Genomic DNA, 13,975 nt, shown 5'->3' on the forward strand with positions numbered 1-13,975 from the left:
AGTCCAGCGGAGGGCAACAAAAATGATTAGGGGTCTGGAGCACATGACTTATGAGGAGAGGCTGAGGGAACTGGGATTGTTTAGTCTCCAGAAGAGAAGAATGAGGGGGGATTTGATAGCAGCCTTCAACTACCTGAAGGGGGGTTCTAAAGAGGATGGAGCTCGACTGTTCTCAGTGGTGGCAGACGACAGAACAAGGAGCAATGGTCTCAAGTTGCAGTGGGGGAGGTCCAGGTTGGATATCAGGAAAAACTATTTCACTAGGAGGGTGGTGAAACACTGGAATGCGTTACCTAGGGAGGTGGTGGAGTCTCCTTCCTTGGAGGTTTTTAAGGCCCGGCTTGACAAAGCCCTGGCTGGGATGATTTAGCTGGGAATTGGTCCTGCTTTGAGCAGGGGGTTGGACTAGATGACCTCTTGAGGTCCCTTCCAACTCTGATATTCTATGATTCTATGATTCTAACAGCCCCTCTCCCAGTGCTCCAGCCCTTAAACCCTGGCTGAACCTCTCTGTACTGAGTGGAGATCAGTAGCTCATGTTGTCTCAGATGTAAGGGTCCAGCAAGGAATAGGTGGCTGGTGTTTTTCATCTCCCAGGTCAGCAGCGCTGGAGCTAGCACTGATCTTTCACTTGACGAACAATCTGATTATCCTTGCACGAAGGTGTTTGCTTTTCACGCTGTACACAATTGGGTTCATCAGTGGTGGGACGAGCAGGTAGATGTAGCCCAGGACAATCTGTAGTAAGGGAGATGAGCCCTTCCCCAATCTGTGTATCAAACCCAAGCCAATATCTGGTATGTAGAAGAACAGGACAGCGCAGAGGTGGGAGACACAGGTGTTCAGGGCCCTGAGGCACTCCGCGTGTGATGCAACACTCAGCACAGTTTTGAGGATCATCACATAAGAGAGGAAGATGAGAAGTGAATCCAACCCCACCGTGAAGACTGTAAGAAACAAGCCATAGATGTAGTTGACTGTGATGTCCGAACAAGCCAGCTTCATGACATCCTGGTGCAGGCAGTAGGAATGGGAGAGGACATTGGCTCGACAGTATTGGAATCGTTTCAGGAGAAAGGGGAATGGGAATGATACGGCCACCCCTCTTAGCACACACACCAGTCCCATCTTGGATACGCTCGGCAGGGTTAAGATGGAAGCATATCTCAGTGGGCTAGAGATTGCAACAAAGCGGTCAAATGCCATAAACAAGAGTATGGAGGATTCAGTGAATGCAAATGAGTGGATGAAGAATAGCTGGGCAAAACAGGCATCAAGGCTGATCTCCCTAGAGTTAAACAAATATATGCCCAATATTGTAGGCATGGTGGATATCGATAAGCCAAGGTCTGTGATGGCCAACATGGAAAGGAAAATGTACATGGGCTCATGGAGGCTTGGATCTGTTTTTATAATGAACAGAATGGTTGAATTTCCCAATATTGAAAAAACATAAATGAAGCAGAAGGGGATGGAGATCCAGAGATGGATATCTTCTTGCCCAGATATCCCGGTGAGAAGGAACACTGCAGATTTGAGTTTGGTGTCATTGACAGCTGACATAATGTACAGGGCGGGTTCCAGGAGTTTTTGACTTTCCTCCCTTAAAGGAAAAAGAAAAGGTGACAAGATGATATTTAATGAGAGACCATTCTGCTCTCTGTGCAATTCTAGAGACTCCCAAAAGCTCAAGGAAGATCAGCAAAAATATAGGCTTGGATTTACACCCACAGATAGGAAGATAGGTATTGCCAGACTGGATCAGATTTGCAGTCCATTTAGCTCAGTATCTAGCGGCCAGTTCTAGATACTTCAGTGGAAGGTGGAAGAAGCCCTGTAATAGGCAGCTATGAGATTACCTGCTCCCAAGAAAAGTTTCCCTCGACACCTACTAGCAAGACATATTTTGTGGTGTAAATCAGGAAGGTTGTGGGCCCTTCCAAGACTTTTTAAAACAATCCTCAATACTGGAATTGGATTTTGTGGTTACCCATATACACATTCAGTCAATCTTTGAAAGGTTCTAAGCTCTTGGTCCCATTGATATTTTGTGGCTTTGCGTTCCGCAGCCTACTTGAACACTGTAATTTTACAATTCACACGGACACCCTTTCTGGCTCTTAACTTCTGATTGTGGCCCATTGTATCATGACATGTGTTAACACATGGCAAGTGCATGGTGAAAATGGTCATTGTATTTATCTGCCCTGCATAGAAGCTAATTCAATAATAGTGACTTCAACTACATCACTCCACGTTTAAATGTGTACATTTGATCAGAACTGGGTTCTATTAACTTTCCCTTACCAAATGCTCCCAGTGATACACTCTGACCCCCAAGGATCCCTCCAAGAAAAGCTGAAGTGCTTTGTCTGGCCTATGTTGTCTGAATCCAGAGATGTGGATCATCCTACAGACTTCTCTTCATCCTCACAGTATGACTAGTGCAAACACTAGGTTTCCCCTAATATCCAGTTGAGGCAAGTTACTTCTGACATGCGTGTGTAAGAGGTGATGTGCGTAAATTTCATAAAACCACTATAACACTCCTCTTACCTGCACCTCATCTCTATACTACTGAAACTGAGACTTAGAGAGGTATTGCAGAGGGATTGTGTACATGGCCCTGAATGTAAGTATCATACAATTGTTTACTGCAGAGAGTTAAGAGCACAAACCCATTGCAAACAGTATGTGGAGAACTTCTGAAATACTTTCTAAAGCAAAAGCCATTAAGCAGTGAAGTTTCCACTACTCCTTCCTGTAGAGATTCCAACAACTCTGCTTCTGGCTTTCAATATACAGGCATGACATGAAAGTTTGATTTGTAATATTTGTATTACAATGAGAAGTTTTGGCATAACATCTACACCTCTTTTCTTTAATACACACATGTCAACCCATTCTTTCCCCTCTGATTTACTTTCTGATTTACTGTTATATACGCCATGATGTCCCAGCAATGTTCCTCTGCTATGAACATCGACCAAACTGGACAGTCCGTTCGTAAAAGGGAAAATGCACACAAGTCAGATATCAGGAATGGCAATATACAAAAACCTGTAGGAGAACGCTTCAACCTCCCTGGCCACACAACAGCAGATGTAAAGGTAGCCATCTTACAGCAAAAAAACTTCAGGACCAGACTTCAAAGAGAAACTGCTGAGCTCCAGTTCATTTGCAAATTTGACACCATCAGCTCAGGATTAAACAAAGACTGTGAATGGCAAACCAACTACAAAAGCAGTTTCTCCTCCCTTGGTGTTCACTGCTAGAAGAGGACCTCACCCTCCCTGATTGAACTAACCTCGTTATCTCCAGACTGATTCTTGCCTGCATATTTATACCTTCCTCTGGAAATTTCCATTACATGCGTCTGACGAAGTGGGAATTCACCCACGAAAGCTTATGCTCCAATACATCTGTTAGTCTTTAAGTTGCCACAGGACTCTCTGTTGCTTTTTACAGATCCAGACTAACACGGCTACTCCTCTGATACTTTCAGAGATGATTTCTCAGGTGAGAGTGGGACTTAAAATGTAGCGTCTGTCATCTGGATTTCTTCAGAATCTGAAAAGATCGCAGTGTCTCAGCCTTCATTCAGTCGCTTGTCAGCAAACAGAAGTCTAGTAGCTCCTCTGTCCCTGGGTTAATAGCTGCAGCTCTTAATTCCTGCATTCACAATTGAGCCAGGGAATAACATCTTTGAAAATGGCTCTGGGAAACCAGAGATGGGGCAGAGATGCCGGTTGCTCTGTAACTCTGAGGGGTCTCTACAGGGCAGAGATTCTAGAGCCCTCAGCCAGTCAGGAAACAGACATACGCCCTATCGGACCTGTTACCACAGAGCAACACAGCTCTGAATTCCTGCGTTCACAATCAAGCCAGACAATTTAAAACCTTGAAAATGCATTTGCTGAATAAATTTCCAGGAGCAAATAAATCTGAGGCGATTTGGGAACTGGTCACTTACATTCCGTGGGGTCTCCTCTCGCTCAGCTCCTGGCAGGATCGGGCCCAGAGCACACGGCACCTCTAGAAATAGGATCTCTTGAGAAATCCTGAGGCCGGGCCCTGGGATTTTCATACTCTGAGCTTGCTTTGAATGTCAGATTTCTCAGTAGCTTGAACAGCCCACCATGGAGCATGGGCAGATATATGGAGGGGTTCCCAAACTACCTGTCACTGAGTCACCTCAACAGTCCAGCTGAGATCTCTGCCGCTGCACAGAACATCTGCAAATGGAAACAGCTCGCAGCCTTTCCCCTTCCCTGTGCATTGTAAAGACAGTGAAACCTGCCAACGTACCCAATTCCTGCTAGAAGGGGAGCTGCTGACACCAGAGGTCTTCACCCAAAAGGACAAGGAGTCATCAGAGAGGTAGCACAGGCAGCAGGCAGTATCTGTTCAGACAGGGAGGCAACTGTCTTTATGAAGCATGTTTGCACATTCCCTTGGGGGCCACTTGGCCATCAGGGAATCTCAGCTGCTTGGCTTCGTGTGCAACAACTTTAACACCTGTCGTGACCAATGGCAAACTGCAGGAGGACAAATCACAGGGGACGTGTGGTGACTGGACTACAGCGCCAGCCCTGCTGCAGGTTCTGTTCCTGGAATCTGGGCTTGTCGTAACCAGTGGTGGATTTAGAGTTAGTGGGGCCCCATGCGTAGCTTTATTTTTTGGGTCCCCTTTGGGACCCAGCCAAGGAAAAGAAAGTTTTGTCTTATCTCCCCCTCCCATTTTTCATTCTGTTTTTTCCATCCTCCTCCTATATTATAAGTAATAAGAAGTAAATGAAAATAAAGTGAGATACCTTTATTGGCGCAGGGGATTGGGGTGTGGAAGGGCGTGCGGGCGGTCGGGCTCTGGGAGGAAGTTTGGGTGTGGGGTGCGGGCTCTGGGCTGAGCCAGGGTCTTGTGGTGCAGGAGTGGGCTAGGGCGTGGCACTTTCCTAGGGTGGCACGGCTTCCAAAGTGACTGGCATTCACAACCCTCTGGCAGTGGCTTCTAGGTGGGGGGGCAGGAGGTATCTATGAGCCACTGTCAGCAGCTCCCACTGTCTGCAGTTCCTGGCCAATAGGAGCTGTGGAGTCGGCGCTTGCGGTAGGGGCAGCATAGGGCAAACCTCCCCCCCAGGGGCTGCCGGGACATTTCGGCCGCTTCTGGGAGAAGGGTGGAGGGAGGGGAGGCAGAGTGGGCAGGAAGCCGCCTTAGCCCTGGCTTGCCGCGCTGCTGCTGCAAGGTCCCTGTGTGTCCCTGGAAGGGAGGGGGCTGTGATCTTGCTAAAATAAAATAAAATAGAATAATTAATAATATAGGACCTGATTTCTCCCCAGCAGTCCCTTTTGCGGCATTACAAACCCAGGGTGCAGGGCAGGGAAGGGAGATTCCACAAGGCTCCATACAGGTAAATTTCCCTCGGATTGTTCCGGGGGGTGTCACTCCTCTTTTCCCTGAGGAATGAAAAGAGGGACCCAGAATCCAGGGATCCACAAAGTTATGCACAGATCTCAGTGATCCACTGGTATTTAGCCCCTTCCCTCCAATCTCTGGGCCTCCACAACTGCTCTAGGACCCTCTCCAGCTCCCTGCTAGCACAGGTTCATCAGATAAGTACTATCAGGGCCTGTCACAGCAGCCACTGCCCGCAGGATCTGCTGAAGAGGCATTGTACAGTGCTGAGAGGGCTACACAGCTATGGGAAGATTGGTTTGAGTAGCAGATATGCACAATACCCCAGCCATAGACTGGTCGGGAGGTTTCGACCTTTCCATTCCCAGAGTTCAGCCATAGACTCAGTCCGTATCACCTGCATTTATGTTACGAGGACGAGGCAGATGAAAAGCCTCCAATTTCTCTTGGGGATCCAGGCAGCTGCAGCTGGGCAGCATCATGGCAGCTGAGCGTACAGAGAAAAGTGATCCATTTTCTATGAAAACTCATCCTGAATGTATGGGTGAAAAGGGAACATTTCAGTTTGAGTCTCTGTTATTTATTTTGTCTGTTTTCCAGCCCAGCTGTAGCTCAAAGCATGAGCCTCTGTCCCTTGTACTATAGGACACACCCGTGGGTGGCAACACTCCCACACTGGACAGCCTTTTAGGGTGACCATATTTCCTAAAGAGAAAACGGGAGACACCCAGCTGCTCACCAGAGGCCCCCACCCACCCTCCATGCAAGGCTGTTGCCTGTGGCTGGAACACTGCATCCGGCTCTGCCTCACCCCATGCGTGGAGCTGGCATCTCCATTCGTCTCCACTGAACATTCCTCTGCTCCCCACTTCCCCACGTTTTTGACAGGAAGGGACATTTCTCCTGTTAGCACTTACGAAGTCAGCAAGAGTATATAGGACAAAAGCCGCCTTTCGAAAAAAATGTCAGGTCAGCTGGGACAGGACTTAAATAAGGGACTGTACCAGCCAAAATGGGACCAATGGGACCCTACCACACACTCAAATGTGAAATTGCAGAACTACTAGCTGTGGTTTGTAACCTATCACTTAGGGCTTGGCTTCACTTGTGAGTGACAGCGCATTAAAGCAGCCTGGGGCACACTAGCTCACTCCCCGTCCACACTGGCAAAGCACATAGAGCGCTCTGACTCCGCGGCTACAGTGCTGCTGGTATTCCACCTCGGCGAGTGGAATAACGTTTGCTGCACCCCCGCTGGAGCGCCGCGGCACCAGTGTGGACAAGGTATTGCATTACTGTGCTGTGATTGGCCTCTGGAAACGTCCCACAATCCCCTTAAGTCATGTGGCCACTCTTGTCATTGTTTTGTACTCGCTGTAGGAATGCGGCTATCCCACTTGAAAGCCCTGTTTCTGACAGCAGCTGCTTATCTGCTCCGAGACAGATAAGTGTGGAATGCAGTTTCTCTTTGAGGTCTGGTCCTGAAGTTTTTTTGCTGTAAGATGGCTACCTTTAAATCTGCTATTGTGCGTCCAGGAAGATTGAAGTGTTCTCCTACATGTTTTTGTATATTGCCATTCCTGATATCTGACTTGTGTCCGTTTATCCTTTTACGTAGTGACTGTCCAGTTTGGCCAATGTACATAGCAGAGGGGCATTGCTGGCACATGATGGCATATATTACATTGGTGGACGTGCAGGTGAATGAACTGGTGATGCTGTGGCTGATCTGGTTAGGTCCTGTGATGGTGTCGCTGGTGTAGATATGTGGGCAGAGTTGGCATTGAAGTTTGTTGCATGGATTGGTTCCTGAGTTAGAGTTACTATGGTGCGGTGTGTAGTTGCTGGTGAGAATGTGCTGCAGGTTGGTGTGTGGTCTGTGGGCGAGGACTGGCCTGCCTCCCAAGGCCGGTGGAAGTGAGGGATCGTTGTCCAGGATGGGTTGTGGATCACTGATGATGCGTTGGAGAGGTTTTAGCTGAGGACTGTAGGTGATGGCCGGTGGAATTCTGTTGGTTTCTTTCTTGGGCTTGTCTAGCAGCAGGAGGCACATCTGGCTCTGTTGATCTGTTTCAGTGTTTTGCTGCCGTCCGGGAGGTGGGGCCCTGGGCTCCTCACCGAGCTGCTGGGGCCGCCACGGGGAGCTGCTGGAGATCTCAGGAGAGCTCCTTCCTGCTTAGATAGAAAAGCTTCCTTTGCTTTCTTTCTTTTTCTGAATGCTGCCCCAGAGAGACGCTTTCTTCTTTCACTCATGACTGCTGTTCTGTGCCAGCTATAGTGGCTCTCAACACTCAGTTGAAGGGGACAAATAAGCAGGCTGGTAGCAGGGCCTGAGTGAGGGAAGATATCAGCGTCTTAAGGGCCTAACTGGCTTCTACTACTTCAGTTGACTGCTTGTTCTCCTCAAGTGGGTTCAGGGAAGCAGCAGGAAACAGGAAGCTCCCTGAGAAGCTGGTGTTAATCAGTCCAGGCTCCTGGGGGTGCTAGAGGTACATAAGAATCTGCTCCTCCTCTTTCTCCCTGTAGCTCCTGCTGCTTTCTGTTATTCCCTCTCACCTTTTCTCCTGCCTGCCTGTTATGTCTCTCGTGCCCTCCTTCCTCCAGCACCGCACTCCACCATCTCTGTGCATCTAGAGCAGAGAGAATACCAGCACCAGCAGCAGACACAATTTTCTACACTCTGGGTTCTAGTGGCGCCCCCCCAAGTCTGGAACCTGAGGTGGCCGCCTCAGTTCGCCTCATGGTAAGGCCAGCCCTGTAACAAGCAACTGTCACACGTCTACACTCAGCTATATCACGTATCACTACAAACCTAGTTAGACAGGCTTTGTTCTGGAGATACCGGAACAGAACTGGCCCAACGTACCTTCTTTTGGGAAACCAAGGGGCTCTTGGGACCCAGCCTAGTTTCCCTGTGTTTCTGAGAGCATCTTCCCATCTGTTTGCCCCTTTCTTGTGGAAGCAGCCTTTGCTGAATGCAACCTATGTGAGTCTGGGCCCAATCACTATAGTGCTCAGCCAAGTCTATGTTACAAGGCCAAGATGTTAAACTGATTTTGGCCTCAAACTGCTTTTTCTCAGCCAGACGTCTAAGATGAGGCCCCCGTGGCTCTTGCTCTATTGTTTGGCAGTTAGGCCCATTCAGCCTCAATGGCTCACAAACGCCGGTCTGGTGAATGTGCTGAAACTCTCAGCGTTTTCGTGACACTCCCACACTCCCCTCAGGAATCCACTACCTACCCCTCACTGTCTCCCCGAGCACCCCCACATCGGCTACCGACACCAAGATGCTGGACTCACGGGGCTTCCCAGAAGCAGCTGTCACAGGAGGCTGTGGTAAGAGCCCTTTCATAGACAAATGTCAGGGACGTTGCTCTGTGGAACCCTCACACAGCCTGATCTTAGGGTCTCAGAGTATCTGAGCACCTTGAATGTATTTATCCTCCCGCCGCCACCACTGTGAGGCAGGGCAGGGCTATTATCTACCTGTGCAGGGGCTCAGAGACAGCCAATGGCTTGCCCATGGTCACAGGAATCAAACCCAGCTGCCCTGAGTCACACAGCAGTGCCCAGACCACAGGACCAGCCATCTGAGCAGTGACAGGCCTGGCTGGATTCTCTGCTGCGCCAGCAGAGCTCCCACCGATGCTGTATAGAGCGGGGATGGCAAGGAGCCAGTTACAGTGGTTTGATTCTCTGGCCTGTTCTCCCCCTGCCTCAGTGGAGTTGAGAGCAGCCTGGGGGCTGGGCTGACCTCCGCCCATTGGTAACAGCTTCCAAGAGCACAGCGCGCTCTGACGAAGTCCCTGTGGACAGAGACCACTCCAGAGTGCCCCCTTGGGGCCTGAGGTGGCTCTGCGGGTGCCCTGTCCTTCCCTCTAAAGCCCTTGCAATGTCTTACTCTCAGCTTGGGATAATTAAAACAAGCCCCCACCCTCCCCAGTTTGTGGGGTCACATTAATTCAATCTTCTCTAAAGTAGATGATCTCCTACCCTCCAGCCCCATCCTCCTTCTTTATTCAGGAACCCACCACCACCCTGCTTGCTAGGGTCAGCGTTGATTCAGGCTTGCCACACCCCCTGCTCCTCCTTTTCCCCAGAGGCCCCGCCCTCTGCCCCATCTCTTCCCACTAGGCCCTGGCCCCTGCTCCTCCACTTCCCAGGAAGCTCTGCCCCCCCCAGCAGGGTGGAGTCGGGCCATGGTAAGAGCTGCCCTGGGAACCCAGGCTGTTGTGGGGAGCCCCGTACTCTCCACCTTCCCTCGGGGGTGGGAACAGAGGCTGGGGGTTTCTCTCGGGCCCCCAGGCCCCTGCCCAGGGTAGGTGGAGGGTCTGAGGCTCTTGACAGTGACTCTGATTCCCTGGGCAGTTCTTATCATGGCGCAGCTCTAGCTTTTGGCCTGGAGAGTGGGTGGAGCCTTGGGTAATGAGGGGGAGCTGGGGGGGGATCTTGGGGGGAGAGGAGGAGCAGAGGGTGGGGCCTCAAGGAGGAAGAAGAGGGGCAGGGGTGGGGTCACCGAGGGGACGGGGCTTCTACCTCTGTCTCTCTTTTGCCTTTTCAAAAGGTGGTCACCCCACAGTGAATGGGTTGGGCTGGGATAGGAGCTAGCTGGGCCTCTGTGGGGGAGTCGTTTCCACTCCTTTGCATTGCTAGGGCAGCACAAACAGAGGGGCCGGGGAGGGAACCTGGGCCTGAGTGTCTTGCCAGGACTCCTGTGTGTCAGACCCTCACTCTCACACAGCTCTGCCCTGCCTCGGTGGGGAGTGGGATGAGCAGGTCTGCTGTGTGCAGAGCCATCAACAGGGGCGGGGAGCTGCCTGGATGTCTTCTCCTGGGGATCCCGCATTAATCATATCTCTGACATGATTTAGTCACAAGCACCTGGCTGAGGGTGTAGGGGAAGGGTGGGCCCCTTGAATAGCCCCGTCAACAGCTGGTGCATCGCTCACAGCACTCAGGAGGGACCAAGACTGCGAATGCAGAACAGCCCTGTATCTTTTTTCCTGGCTCCTGGATGTTTTACCAGAGACGGGACAGAGAGGCCAGGCATAATGGGAAACAACATCCACATCCCTTCTCCTTATTGACTGTATCAAGAGGAATTCTGAAGTCGGAGCAGGTACGGATAGGACTCTTTATGGGCCAACATCCCACCGGTCCCCCCGGCTCTCCATGAACACAGTCACTTTGGGCGACAAAACGGCTATAGTGTACACACTGCAATGGGAATTTTTTGTTGGAAAAAATGCCCAGTTTTGGCAAAAAAAACTTCCACCCCGTGAGAGACTTTTTGTCTTTTCCCTTCCCTTTATTGTTGACAAACAGCCAGTGTAGACACCACGTCTGTTTTCTTCAATTTTATTGGCCTCCAGAAAATGTCCCACAATTCCCAGGCTGCCACTCTGGTCAGTGGTTTGAACTCCACTGCCCTGCAGCCAATCCGCCCCTCCTCCTTGTAAGCCTGGGAAATTTAAATCCCATTTCCTGCTTGCTGGCTCAGCATGGAGAGGCGTCCTGGCGTCTTCCCAGGTGAGCATGGCTGGCTGTCACACCAAACGCGCTCCCGCTTGGACCACCGTGGAGCTGTTGGATCTGATCAGTATATGGGGAAGAGTCTCTTCAGTTGCAGCTGTGATTAACACGTAGGAATCAGAACAAATATGGACAAATTTCTCGAGGCTTGTGTGAAAAGGGCTATGATTGGGACAGGTAGCAGTGCAGAGGAAAGATAAAGGAGTACCAGCCACTTCTATAAGGAGCTGAATGCTATCCTCGGTGGTGACCCCACCCCCATCGCCGATAGCCCCGTGGATACTTCGAAGGCAGCAGAAAGAGGGGGTAACCCGGAGGCTGAAATTGTGGATGAAGAAGTGGAGGTAGAAGAGGATGTGGCGCTCCCAGCATGGTTTCCCAGTGGGACAAGAAGCCAGGAACTTTTCTCCACTCCAGAAGTGCTCTCCAGGGAGCAGGAAGCAGATGAGATGCAGGGTAAGTTGCTGTGGCTTGTATAGGGAATCGAAAAGTGTTTATGTTTTTATGTGAGCTGCACATTGCCCTGTGTAGCTAATCTGCATGGCCAAGAAGGGTGTCGATGGACATCAAGACCTTCATGGAGTACTCCAGAGAGAGGTTTTGTAAAGTTTCCACAAGTTACTTGTTAATCCTCTGCCACAGATTCCAAGGGATTGCAGCCTCGTTAGTTCCCCCATTGTAGGGAACTGTCCCATGCCATTGAGCAATCACTGGAGCTGGGACCAAAGCGGCAGATAGCTGAGCTGCATATAGACCGGGGTGAAAGCCACAAGAATGCAGTAGTTGTGCCCTGGTTTCCCTGCTTACCCGCAGCAGTGAGGTGTCAGCTAGAAGGCTGGCTGCCTGTGGAAAAGTGTGAGAGAATTTTAGAATGAGTTCCCTGCAAAGCTGCCCTGCAAGCCGTGACCATTTTGTCTGTACGCCCAGCTGCACTCCCCCCGCTCCCGACACTCACCGTGATTTGGGTGCTCGTGGAGCTGTGTGCCTGCCTAGAGTCAGTGAGAAAGTGATTGCTACTAGTTGCAAAAGGCCCTTGTTACTGAAATGTTTCAATCATTTGCTGGAATGTAACAATCCCTCATCTGTGCATTGTCCACAGCAGCCAAGACCTTGAGGAACACACCACGCACCCCTGCCGACCACCTTCAGCAGATAAGGAAAAAGCCAAGACTCAGCAAAGAAGGCATTTTCAGAGAGGTTCTTCATGTGATGACAGACAGACCAGGGAACGCAAAGAGTGCTGGGAAGCCGAAAGACAGGACAGAAAAGAGAATCAAGCATTTGCTAGGGAAGCGACTGAGCAGATGTTAAAAGTAATGGAGGATCAGACAGAGATGCTCAAGTCTTTAATACAGGTGCAGACTGAGCAGATCTATGGTTGACCTCCACTGCAGCACGTGCACATGCACAATTCTTTGCCAACCCCATCCCCCTCTATGCTCACACGTTCCTTTTCACTTCACAAGACTCCTCAGTTTCCCCATCACTCCACCCCCTCTCACAGCTTGAACAATGATAGCTGGAGCTACACACAGCTGTGAGGTTTGACCCTTTTTAACAATAAATAAAGGCAAAGGTTTTTAATGGGATGGCATTTTAATTCTGTGTTCTGCAAAAGTGTATAGCAATCAATTCACTCTGGGGAACAGGCTTCTAAAGCATTTTGTTGCATGGATCTTGGACCCCAAAATTTTACCTGGATGCACCAGGGAAGCAACTCCGGAGCAGACATGTGTTAGTGCCCCTCATTGTCAAAGTGGTTCCTCAAAGCCTCTCTGATGTTAATAGCAGCCCTCGGGGCTCCTCTGACAGCCCTAGCATCTGCCTGCTCAAATTGTGCCTCAGTGCTCCACATCTGAGCAAATATTTAACCCTTAAATTCACACAGATTATGCAAAGTGCAGCACACGGCTATGACCACGGGAATATTATCCTCAGTAAGGTCTAGCCTGCCATTGAGACACCTCCAGCGAGCTTTCAAATGTCCAAAGGCACATTCAACTACCATACGGCACCTGCTCAGCCTGTTGTTAAAACGCTCCTTGCTGCTGTCCAGGTGCCCAGTGTTAGGTTTAATGAGCCAGGGCTGTAAGGGGTACACTGGGTCTCCCAGGATTACTGTGGGCATTTCCACATCCCCCACTGTGATCTCGTGGTCTGGAAAGAAAGTCCCCGCCTGCAGCTTTCTGTACAGGCCACTGTTCCTGAAGATGCGTGCGTCATGCATCTTTCCAGACCAGTCTGCACTGATGTCTGTGAAATGCCCCCAGTGATCCACAAGCACCTGAAACACCATGGAGCAGTATCCCTTCCTATTGCTGTACTCTGATGCAAGGTGGTCTGGTGCTAAAATTGGAATGTGTGAGCCATCAATCGCCCCACCACAGTTAGGGAAACCCATCTCTGCAAAGCCATCCACTATTTCGTGCACATTTCCCAGCGTCACGGTCTTCTGTAGCAAGACACGATTTATTGCCCTGCACACTTGGAGTAATACAGCCCCAACAGTGGACTTCCCCCCTCCAAATTGATTTGCAACTGACCGGTAGCATTCTGGATTCACCAGTTTTCACACAGCGATTGCAACACACTTCTCTACTGAAATGGCAGCTGTCATTCTGGTGTCCATGTGCCGCAGGTTGAGGGCCAGCTCAGCACATAGCTCCAGGAAGGTTGCTTTACGCATCCTAAACTTCTGTACCCATTGGTCTTCATCCCACACCTGCATGACAATGTGATTCCTCCAATCAGAGCTTGTTTCCCTAGCCCCAAAGTGGTGATCTATGTATGCAGCTGCACTGTGAATGCCAAAAGCATTGATAAGTTCCTGCCGTCCATATCAGGCAGAATGTTGTGCACCTGCGAGTCGTCCTCTGTCAGTAACTTTGTGAGTAACTGTGCTGCCATGCACGATGTCCTCACAACGGTTAACAGCACATAGGGAAGAGAGAGAGAGAAATACACGATCCATCCTAGCTCACAGCAGATGCTGGTGCGCACTACAAAGTCTGATAGTTGGAAAAACAGCAG

At 50.2% G+C, this 13,975-nt stretch overlaps 1 protein-coding gene across 1 annotated transcript; it reads right to left on the bottom strand.

Moving 5' to 3' along the window:
• Window positions 1-627: 627 nt before the first annotated feature.
• Window positions 628-1,563, bottom strand: LOC135984219 (olfactory receptor 51G2-like). Its single transcript, XM_065598831.1, has one exon. The coding sequence runs from the start codon at window positions 1,561-1,563 to the stop codon at window positions 628-630; it is 936 nt and encodes a 311-aa protein (XP_065454903.1).
• Between the last annotated feature and the right edge of the window lie 12,412 nt (window positions 1,564-13,975).

Source organism: Chrysemys picta, chromosome 1, assembly GCF_011386835.1.
Source record: "Chrysemys picta bellii isolate R12L10 chromosome 1, ASM1138683v2, whole genome shotgun sequence".
Taxonomy (NCBI): Eukaryota; Metazoa; Chordata; order Testudines; family Emydidae; genus Chrysemys; species Chrysemys picta.